The sequence below is a fragment of the Oncorhynchus tshawytscha genome, unplaced genomic scaffold (assembly GCF_018296145.1).
Source record: "Oncorhynchus tshawytscha isolate Ot180627B unplaced genomic scaffold, Otsh_v2.0 Un_contig_3158_pilon_pilon, whole genome shotgun sequence".
NCBI classification, from domain to species: domain Eukaryota; kingdom Metazoa; phylum Chordata; class Actinopteri; order Salmoniformes; family Salmonidae; genus Oncorhynchus; species Oncorhynchus tshawytscha.
The window spans coordinates 62,897-73,535 of NW_024609755.1; the positions used below are offsets into that span (position 1 = coordinate 62,897).

Below are 10,639 nucleotides of genomic sequence, written 5' to 3' on the forward strand. Positions count from 1 at the left end.
ACAATTACACAAGAGGTGAAAGATATTATGAACAAAGAGCTAAATGCAAATGTAGTTGTTAAAAAGTATGATGCAACAATGTATCTAAACCTGTCTGCTCTTTGTGTGACTGACCACCTCACTACTCAAGTGTCCTTATGGTGCCTGGAAATCTATTTCAGTTCCTGTATCAGAAGGCCTTTATCTGTTCCATATGTTTCAAACAGCGGGTAGATCTTCTCTCCCTCAGTGAAGACTAAGTCAGCGTACGTGTAGATGTGATCCCTGGACTCAGCGTTGAAGAAGGAGACCCACTTCTCATCCACAGACCATCCCTCTGCAGCCGCCGCTGGTCTTCTCCAGATCAGACTGACTGAGTTTCTGCCTGATGACTGGAATACTGGACGCCCAGGCCCAGACCCTGTCCCAATCTCTGTCACAGTGATGTCACTGAACTCACTCTCTCCTGCCCTGTCCTCTGCTCTGTGTCTGATCTGGTACTGTGTATCTCTCTCCAGATCTGATGTCACACAGACTTCTCCACTATCTCTGGTCTCCATGTTTCTCCACTTCTCCTCATAAGGAAAGAACAGGTCAGTTCTGACAGGTCTGTACTCCACTCTGAACCTGTCTGTGTGTCCAGTCTTTGACAGGGGTAAGATCACACTGCTCTGCTGTGTGTCCGTTACCTGAACAGGGTCAGGCTTTGACACAGGCTCACAGTAAGAGTTCACTAACCTGCCTCCCTGGTAGAGACGGATGGAGGCTCCAGGAGTGGAATCATCTGGAATGGAGTTTATGTTGGTGTTTTTAATCTCCAGAAAAGCTCTAGTTCTAGTCTTTGTGACTCTCTCATTGTTCTCCTCAGACTTGAACCAGGGCTGAGTGTGTTGGTAGGGGTGGTCAGGCCTGGTCTGTGTGTCTGTAGGGAGTCAACAAACTGCTCCAGCACAGTGGCAAAGACTTTCTTCTGTTAGTCGATCATGACTCATACTTCTGGGAGGTTGACCTCCTCCACAACCTCTCAGCAGAGACGACAACCAACCGCTGCAGTTTGCCCGCTATGGCCAGCCAGATAATGGACCCCAATTCTTCTGCTTTGAGTTCCGGACATCTGCTGCTGATTGGGAATTTGAGCCTGTCACCTCATCGCCACAACACCTAAAAGCTAATGGAAAGGTAGAGATGGAAGTCAAAATTGTGAAGAACCTCTGCAGAAAAGCTGTGAGAGGCGAAGAATGCCTGGAAAGCAGGCCTGTAGTGGAGCAATACCCCAACAGAAGGCATAAATAGCAGCCCGGCCCAGCACCAGCGCTTAAAAGCAGCTCTACCAGTAGCCAACACTCTCCTGGAGCCCTGTGTGGTGACAGACGTGCTAGAGAAGCTTCAACACAGAAGACAGGTGTCTAAGTTCATCTAGGACAAATCATCAGGACTTACCTGAGCTCATAGTGGGTGAAGTGGTGCAGAAGAAGCCATTACCAGGGATCGGACGGGCCTCTGGAGACTCGGATCCAGAAAGTTGCACACAGGGTCATGCTGACTGCAGGAATGTCCACCAGAGCTGTTTAATGTTCATTTCTCTATTATAAGCCACCCCAACAACGTTTGAGAGAATTTGACAGTATATCCAACCGGCCTCACAGCCACAGACCATGTGTAACCAGGCCAATGCAGGACCTTCTTCACCTGCAGGATCATCTTAGACCAGCCACCCAGATAGATGATGAAACTGAGGAGTATTTCTGTCTGTAATAAAGCCGTTTTGTGGGGGAAAACTAATACAGATTGGCTGGGCCTGGTTCCTCAGTGGGTGGGCCTATGCCCTCCCAGGCCCACCCATGTCTGTGCCCCAGTGATGTGAAATCTATAGATTAGGGCCGAATAATTTCATTTCAATTGACTGATTTCCTCATATGAACTGTAACTCAGTAAAATCGTTGACATTTTTGCATGTTGCATTTATATTTTTGTTGGTTAGGGCTACCTACAGTATGTTTTATATAATAAATGGAAATCTAACTCACCAAATTGCTCATATTAAAGTTGCAAAAATGTTCAGGACAAATATGCAAAACAGGAACCTGTTGTTCCCTTCTCACTGAGACAGTAAGATGGAGGGCATACAGGAGATAAGGGGTTAAATGAGCATGCCTAAAGGTTGGTAATGATGAACAATAATACAAGGCTGTAAATGTCTCATGAGCTTAGTTCAACTGTCTAACATCATAACACAAATTATAGCTTCATTGTTTAAACTGTATAGCTACGTTTTAAATATCATGTTGATCTCATGGACAGTCAGTTATAACATCCATAGGTCCAAGGACATCTAATGAATAAACTGAACAGATTGAATAAAACAATATATACAATTTATTTTCACTTCAGCGTCATTTAGTTTTAAAAGTGTGAATGTACAGTTCAGATTCTATAATTATAATGGTGTGTGTGAATCAACAACAAGCGTTTCTTTTTACAGATACCATTGGCTACAAAGACATGTCCTCTTGGAACAAAACGTATTATCATAGAAAACGTCACAAAATAACTTGTAGTACAAAATAACAAACGTACAAATATGAATCAAATACTGACATATTACATATATGGGAAGTAAGTATTATTTTAAGATTAGCCCTAAAATGCAATCTTTGTCCCAAATACCACCCCATTTCCTACATAGTGCACTACTTTTGACCAGAGCCCTGTGAGCCCTGGTGAAAAGTATTGCACTACATAGGGAATAGGTTGTCATTTGGGATATGCCAGTGTCTGAGCCCTGCTCTAAGACTGCTTCCTGGCTTGGTGTCTTGGGAGGAACTTCATGGTGTGAGGCTCCCCCTCCTCCTCCACAGGCTGCTGTGATAGGTTGTTGGTCTGTGGGAGGCGATCTAGGGTCAGGCCCTCATGAGGACACACAGAGTACTGTGACAAAAGCGTAACCAGGATGGATTTCATCATCACCATGGCAATGTGCTTGCCAACGCAGGATCGAGGACCGGACCCGAAAGGCTGGAAGAAACGATTAGGTATCTGAGAGTGCAAGAGAGAGAGAGAGAGAGAAATAAATAAATAAATTAGTAAATATCTTTACACCTCAGGGTGCAGATGAATTTCTCCCTGTGATAGTTTTGATTATTCTCTTACATTTTTCTCAAAGTTGTCCAGACTGAACTCATTGGGCTTGAGGAAGAACTCTGATCTGTGCATGCGTCCCATGTTTAGAATGATGTTTGTCCCCTTTGGCACCCGGTAGCCACTGATGACATCATCAGACAGTGCCCGGCGCATGGTAAAGTCCACCACAGGATGGAACCTTAAGGACTCATTGATGAAGCTCTCTAGAACCCTTAGGTTCTGCAGGTCAGAGTTGTGGAGCTCCCTATCACCTACATTGAGAGAGGACGGAGATGGTCTTCAAACAGCCACTTATTCTATATAGCTGCATGAACCCCTAAAATATCAAATGAGAGGGTTTAGTTCAATTGGAAAGTACTGTAGTTGTCTGGGTTTGATGGGTCCTGACCTATAACTAGTAAAAAGAGAAAAGCTGCAGCAGGAGGTTCCTCACCTTTAACAGTGTCTATCTCTTCTAGAAGCTGTAGCTCTATGTTAACAGATTGTGAAGGTCTGACCTATTATACATTTGAGTCATTTAACAGACACTCTTATCCAGAATGACTTACAGGAGCAATTAGGATTAAGTACCTCGCTCAAAGACACAAAGACATAATTTAAGTGTTTATCTCTTCTAAAAGCTGTAGCTCTATGTTAACAGATTGTGAAGTGGGGACTCACCTATAGCAGTGTCTATCTCTTCTAGGAGCTGTAGTTCTACGTCAGGGTTCTGTTTGAGAAGCAGCAGCATGAAGAACAGACTGATAGACAGAGTGTCTGGAGCTGCTATCACCATCTCCAATACACACTGCCTCACGTTCTCAGCTGACAGCTCCCCATGGCTCTGAAACACACATTCACACTTCAGATTAGTTGACTGACTTTAGTTACTCAGGCTATGTTATTGTTATACATGTTTTAACATAAGGAAGTGGAAACAACCGGCAGAATGGATTATAATATTGTGCAGAGGACACGGGCTGGGGTCAGGGCTAGTGTTAGGATCAATTTAATTTCAATTCAGTCAATTCAGGAAGTAAATTGAAATTCTAAAGTTCCATACATGTATATTGACTAATTGAAATGAAATTGAGTTAAGCCTGGGTTTGGGCCTTGCCTAACGCCTAGATCTTTGTCTCAGAGGGCTAAGGCAGTCTTTAAGTTGTGCAGACGACCTGTGCTTTGGCTAGTGTTGGGGATAGGGTAACGGCAAGGTCAGGGACTGCCCTGTGCTTGGGTTAGTGTTGGGGATAGGGTAACGGCAAGGTCAGGGACTGACCTGTGCAAAGATGAGGTCTGCAGTGAAGTTGATGTGGTCCAGTTTGTCAGCTTCCTGTAGACCTCTTCTCTTCTGGTCAACCAGACTCTCTATAGCATCCTGCAGCTCCTGACTGCAACACAACAACAGAGCTATACATTAACACTAATACTTTAAACTTGAATGTATTGCTGTATATATTTAAATAAAACATTATTTAGTAGAATTGTATATGTATATTGTGTATTTGTCATGTGTGAAATGTGCTGTTAAGTGCTCATTGTTGAAATGAAGATGATGGAAGTGGAGAAGCAGGTGCAGATGGAGAGCAATGAAACAATGAAAATAAAACAATACAAAACAGGAGTAGGGTCTTGACATGAAACACATAATCAATACTGCCTGGGGAATGAACCTAAGGGAGTGACAGATATAAGGGAGGAATCAGCGAAGTGATGGAGTCCAGGTCTCATAATGAGGCGAAGTGGGAGCGCCGGAGAGGAGCAGAGGGAGAAGACGTGGAGCGCCGGAGAGGAGCAGAGGGAGAAGACGTGGAGTGCCGGAGAGGAACAGAGGGAGTAGACGTGGAGCGCCGGAGAGGAGCAGAGGGAGAAGACGAGGAGCAATGGAGAGGAGCAGAGGGAGTAGACGTGGAGCGCCGGAGAGGAGCAGAGGGAGAAGACGTGGAGCGCCGGAGAGGAGCAGAGGGAGAAGACGTGGAGCGCGGAGATGAGCAGAGGGAGAAGACGGAGCGCCGGAGAGGAGCAGAAGACGTGGAGCGCCGGAGAGGAGCAGAGGGAGAAGACGTGGAGCGCCGGAGAGGAGCAGAGGGAGAAGACGTGGAGCGCCGGAGAGGAGCAGAGGGAGAAGACGTGGAGCGCCGGACAAGGAGCAGAGGGAAAGATTCTATTCTAGGAGCGCCAGGAGATAGAGCAGAGGGATACTATCAACAAACAAATCGTGGAGCGCTAGAGAGGAGCAGAGGGAGAAAAGGCTTAGATTGGAGCGCCGGAGAGGGAGAGGGAGAGGACGGGTTAAGTTTGGAGCGCCGGAGAGGAGCAGAGGGAGAAGACGTGGAGCGCCAGAGAGGAGCAGAGGGAGAAGACATGGAGCGCCGGAGAGGAGCAGAGGGAGAAGACGTGGAGCGCCGGAGAGGAGCAGAGGGAGAAGACGTGGAGCGCCGGAGAGGAGCAGAGGGAGAAGAGGTGGAGCGCCGGAGAGGAGCAGAGGGAGAAGACGTGACAACTGTCTGAATGCCACAACTGAAGTTCCCTCTAAGAAAAGTAAAGTTATTCTATTCTAGGTCTTTATTTGTATAGTCCAGATAGTCCAGATAGATGCTCTACAGATGGTCATACTATCAACAAACAAATCTGTTGATAAGAGACTGCTAGTTTACGGTTAAGGTTAGGTTTAGAAAAAGGCTTAGATTAGGGTTAAGTTTAGGGTTAGGATAAGGGTTATGTTTAGGACTAGGGTTAAGTTTAGGGTTAGGATAAGGGTTGAGGTTAGGACTAGGGTTAAGTTTAGGGTTAGAATAAGGGTTAAGATTAGGACTAGGGTTAAGTTTAGGGTTAGGATAAGGGTTAAGGTTAGGACTAGGGTTAAATGTAGGGTTTATGATAAGGGTTAAGGTTAGGACTAGGGTTAAGTTTAGGGCTAGGAAAAGGGAGGAGGTTAGGACTAGGGTTAAGTTTAGGGCTAGGATAAGGGTTAAGGTTATGACTAGGGTTAAGTTTAGGGCTAGGATAAGGGTTGAGGTTAGGACTAGGGTTAAGTTTAGGGTTAGGATAAGGGTTAAGGTTAGGACTAGGGTTAAGTTTAGGGTTAGGATAAGGGTTGAGGTTAGGACTAGGGTTAAGTTTAGGGTTAGGATAAGGGTTAAGGTTAGGACTAGGGTTAAGTTTAGGGTTAGGATAAGGGTTGAGGTTAGGACTAGGGTTAAGTTTAGGGCTAGGATAAGGGTTGAGGTTAGGACTAGGGTTAAGTTTAGGGCTAGGATAAGGGTTAAGGTTAGGACTAGGGTTAAGTTTAGGGCTAGGATAAGGGTTAAGGTTAGGACTAGGGTTAAGTTTAGGGCTAGGATAAGGGTTAAGGTTAGGACTAGGGTTAAGTTTAGGGTTAGGATAAGGGTTGAGGTTAGGACTAGGGTTAAGTTTAGGGTTAGGATAAGGGTTGAGGTTAGGACTAGGGTTAAGTTTAGGGCTAGGATAAGGGTTGAGGTTAGGACTAGGGTTAAGTTTAGGGCTAGGATAAGGGTTGAGGTTAGGACTAGGGTTAGGGTTAGTAGATAGTTAGTTGACATGTGATAGTCTCTACCTGGAACCAAAAAGGGTTATTCAAAGGGTTCTCGTATGGGGACAGCCTCCAGAACCCTTTTCGGTTCTAGATCACACCTTTTTTTCTAAGTGTAGAGCATCTACAGATGGACTATCCAAGTGTTACCCTATTCTATATATAATCCTTAAACTGTTCATATTAGATGTTCTGGGTGCCTTGGTAATGATGCTAACTGTTTATAACTGTGTGACTTACGCTGCTCTCCTGTGTTTCTGCTGGATCCAGTCCAACTTGAAGTAGATATCTGGTTGGATCAGCACTGTCTGCCACGTGTCAAAGTACCTCTGAATCTTCTGCAGCAGCTCCTTCTCTAATAATATCAAATGAAATGTTGTGGAATAACTTCCCAGTTGAAAAGGAAAGTAATGTTGACTGCTACATAACTGATGTTCAGATATACTGTTCAGGGTCTAGTGGCTTTATGGCTGTGAGTTACCAACTAGAGATAGAAAACCCTGATGACCTGAAGTCAAAATAAAGTTCCCTAAATGTATTTATCAATGTATATTATGTGCTTATAAAATACAAATGTATTATATTATATTGGGTAAAGTATTATTGAGTATAAAAGGCTGTGGCTCACCGTTGAGAGGCACCCCTAGGAACAGTCTGTTAGAGATGTCCACTACTGTACACCTTAGTAGACTCAGGACGTCCACCTGTCCACCCATCAGTCCGTCCGGCCCCTGGAGAGCGTCCAGGTGAGTCTGTGTGGACGAGACACACACGTCTACTGTCTTCTGCAGCCCAGGCCCTGTCAGAGCTGGAACACACGGTGGAGATACAGCAGTTTATTACAACATATTGGACGATATCCTGTGAAGATATTGCCAGTAACAGACTGGACAATGGACTCCTTTGTTTTTCTAACTTCTCTATTAGTTTGTGTATATGAGAATAGTAATTCAATACAGCAACCTTCTCCTAATGGTTTACCATTTCAAATCTAGAATCAGTTATTATGATCAATTAAGTAGTGCTATTTTAATGCCATGCTTATCTTTCTCAATTGATTGAGTCATTGTCTAATTGGTCACCTTTAGCGAAGTAGGTGCGGGTCTTCTTCCATAGAGCCATGTTGCTGTTGAAGATGATGCCTCTCTCATCCATGCCAATACAGCTCAGACCCTGTTTACTGCCGAACCGAGAGGTGTAACGCCCCTGTCTCAGAACATGATGCACTGCAGAGGAACTGTACAGAGAGGGTGGGTACACTGGTATTCACTCTCCAAAGTCTACAAGTCTATGTCAATAAGTCTAAATGTGTATTATAACATATGTCATCTAGGCTACAAGTAATCTACAAGTGCTTTTGTGAAATGAAATTCATACATCTTAATTAAGATATTTCAATTGATTATTGATTGATTGACTGACTGACTGACTGTCTGCCTGACTGCTACTGACATCCTGACTGCTACTGACATCCTGACTGACTGACATCCTGACTGACTGACATCCTGACTGACTGCCTGCCTGACTGACTGACATCCTGACTGACTGACATCCTGACTGACTGTCTGCCTGACTGACTGACATCCTGACTGACTGACATCCTGACTGACTGACATCCTGACTGCCTGACATCCTGACTGACTGCCTGACTGCCTGGTACTGACTGCCTGATTGACTGCCTGACTGCCTGGTACTGACATCCTGACTGACTGCCTGACTGCCTGGTACTGACTGCCTGATTGACTGCCTGGTACTGACTTCCTGATTGACTACCTGCTACTGACTGCCTGATTGACTGCGTGACTGGCTGCCTGACTGACTGCATGACTGGCTGCCTGACTGACTGCATGACTGACTGGCTGATTGACTGCCTGCTACTGACTGCCTGATTGACTGCCTGACTGCCTGACTGACTGCCTGACTGACTGCCTGGTACTGTCTGCCTGATTGAGTGCCTGCTACTGACCTGCTGAGTATGAGTGTCTCCTCTCCGTTGATCCAGACCCTGACGATGTCTCCATATTTACTGTTGTAATAGTTACTGGCAGTGCCAATACCTGTACATAGAACATGTATTTAATCAATTATTCCAATATACTATTTGTTATTGTAGCAGATTATAATGTATTGTATTTAATGTTGTAGTAGTTACCTGTCCATATAAACCTGAGGTATGAGAGGAGAGGACCCACACCCAGACAGAAAAAAGGACCTGTCATAGAGAAGAGAGAGAGAGAGAGAGAGAGAGAGAGAGAGAGAGAGAGGATAACAAGAGAGAGAGAGAGGAGAACAAGAGAGAGAGAGGGGATAACAATAGAGAAAGAGAGAGAGAGGGAGAGTGGTCACATAGAATATCTTAACATAGCAGGGTGTTGCATAGCATAACATGGCATAGCATAGCATAGCATAGCATAACATAGCATAGCATAGCATAACATAGCGTAGCATAACATGGCATAGCATAGCATAACATAGCATAACATAGCGTAGCATAACATGGCATAGCATACATAACATTACATAGAATAGCATAGCATAACACTACATAACGTTACATATCAATACAATACATAAGTTCACATAACATCACAAATATGATATGTTATTAGTTTATTAAGGAGACAGCTGATGAAACCAGCCAATGCAACAGACACAACATAGTAATGCAGTAGTACATAATAGAGACAGCAGCCAATACTCTGTGGTCAGACGAGGGACAGGACTCAATCTGCGGCGCATTGTAGAGCGCTGTCCACAATGCACCTTTCAAAGGCAATGTTCCTGTATTCACAAAGAATCACACAAGCAGCTAAACACAAAACATCTCATCCTGTAATGTACCAGCTTTAACACACAGAACAGCAAAGTTGGTGGATACATGAAGATGTCCCACTTAGGCTGTTTACCATTCAATGCTTTTTTCACAGTTCCGGGCTCTCCCGTAGGCACCAATGCATTAGCAGCTGAGTCTGCTCATTGACTGCATATGAACCAGAAACAAATGAGGGAGTGGGATGTCTCACATCCTCTTCCATCTCTGAGCATAGATGAAGATATCATATGGATTGAGATAAGATCCCTGCATAGACTTGGACCAACAGTCCTGCTCTGGATGCAACATGCTCAATTATAGAATCACTTTAGCCCAAAATAAGATAATGAACTGTAGCTGGAAAAATCACTGTTGTAATTCAACTTGTTTTTATTATATAAGAATGGTAACTAGCAGACTACTGTAACTGACCTGGTAAGGAGTTGTTGTTACTGTATTGTGACTGACCTGGGACAGAGTTGTTGTCGGTGTGACGCCAGGCAGCCAGCAGCAGACAGAGGAGCAGGAGGAGGGACCCCGTTGCCAGGGAGATGCCCTCTGACCTGGTGGCTGTGGCGTTCCGTGACTCGGACACCAACAGGTCGGCTATGACGGTGTCCAAGCACACCGCCGCCATCACACGTCCACACACAGGCGACAACAGATCCATCACACACACATGGTAGACACACTGACGCAATGACACACACACACTCCACGACCAGCTGCTGAACTGATGAAACTCTGTTGCTTCCGAGGTGATGAAAATGGTCAATCTCTCAAACGGACGGACACGATACACACACACTCTGAAACTGAAGCAACAACCCAGACTCCCTGCTACCGGCTTCTCCTGATGGTCTGAGTTCTTGATCAACTCTCACTGGTTCTCTTATAGTCAGCCGTGCCTGGTAACACGCCAGGTCAGGGTAAAGCAAAAGTCTAAACAAAAAGGGAGATTTTAAACAATTTCTGTGTAACCTTGTATCTTAGATCCCGCCATCTCATAAGACCTTGAGTAGGTAGATGGTGGTCCGGTTTCATAGCATGAGCACATGTTGTGAGAGGAGTGTTCCACAGTCACGACATTAAAGACCCCTGACCTCTGTTAGTGCAGCTGGGGTCTCACAACTCTCATTCCTCAAACATCAAAGAGAGGAGGAGAGGACAGAGGT

The 10,639-nt window shown here is 44.9% G+C and overlaps 1 protein-coding gene across 1 annotated transcript; it reads right to left on the reverse strand.

Annotated features, from left to right (window-relative positions):
- Window positions 1-2,394: 2,394 nt before the first annotated feature.
- LOC112241217 (aromatase) lies at window positions 2,395-10,346 on the reverse strand. Its single transcript, XM_042317633.1, has 10 exons — window positions 9,933-10,346; window positions 8,805-8,864; window positions 8,619-8,709; window positions 7,735-7,889; window positions 7,281-7,460; window positions 6,893-7,007; window positions 4,379-4,490; window positions 3,781-3,943; window positions 3,130-3,371; window positions 2,395-3,015 (listed from the first exon to the last, which is right to left on the reverse strand). The coding sequence occupies exons 1-10, from the start codon at window positions 10,132-10,134 to the stop codon at window positions 2,767-2,769; spliced, it is 1,569 nt and encodes a 522-aa protein (XP_042173567.1). The 5' UTR covers window positions 10,135-10,346; the 3' UTR covers window positions 2,395-2,766.
- Window positions 10,347-10,639: the final 293 nt, after the last annotated feature.

Excerpts from the sequence above, each read along its gene's own strand:
- LOC112241217 (XM_042317633.1), bottom strand. The coding sequence starts at position 10,134 with ATGGATCTGTTGTCGCCTGTGTGTGGACGTGTGATGGCGGCGGTGTGC. Across the intron at positions 8,710-8,804 it reads CCTCAGGTTTATATGGACAG|GTATTGGCACTGCCAGTAAC; the intron begins GTAACTACTACA and ends TTCTATGTACAG. Across the intron at positions 7,890-8,618 it reads GAGACACTCATACTCAGCAG|TTCCTCTGCAGTGCATCATG; the intron begins GTCAGTAGCAGG and ends CTCTCTGTACAG.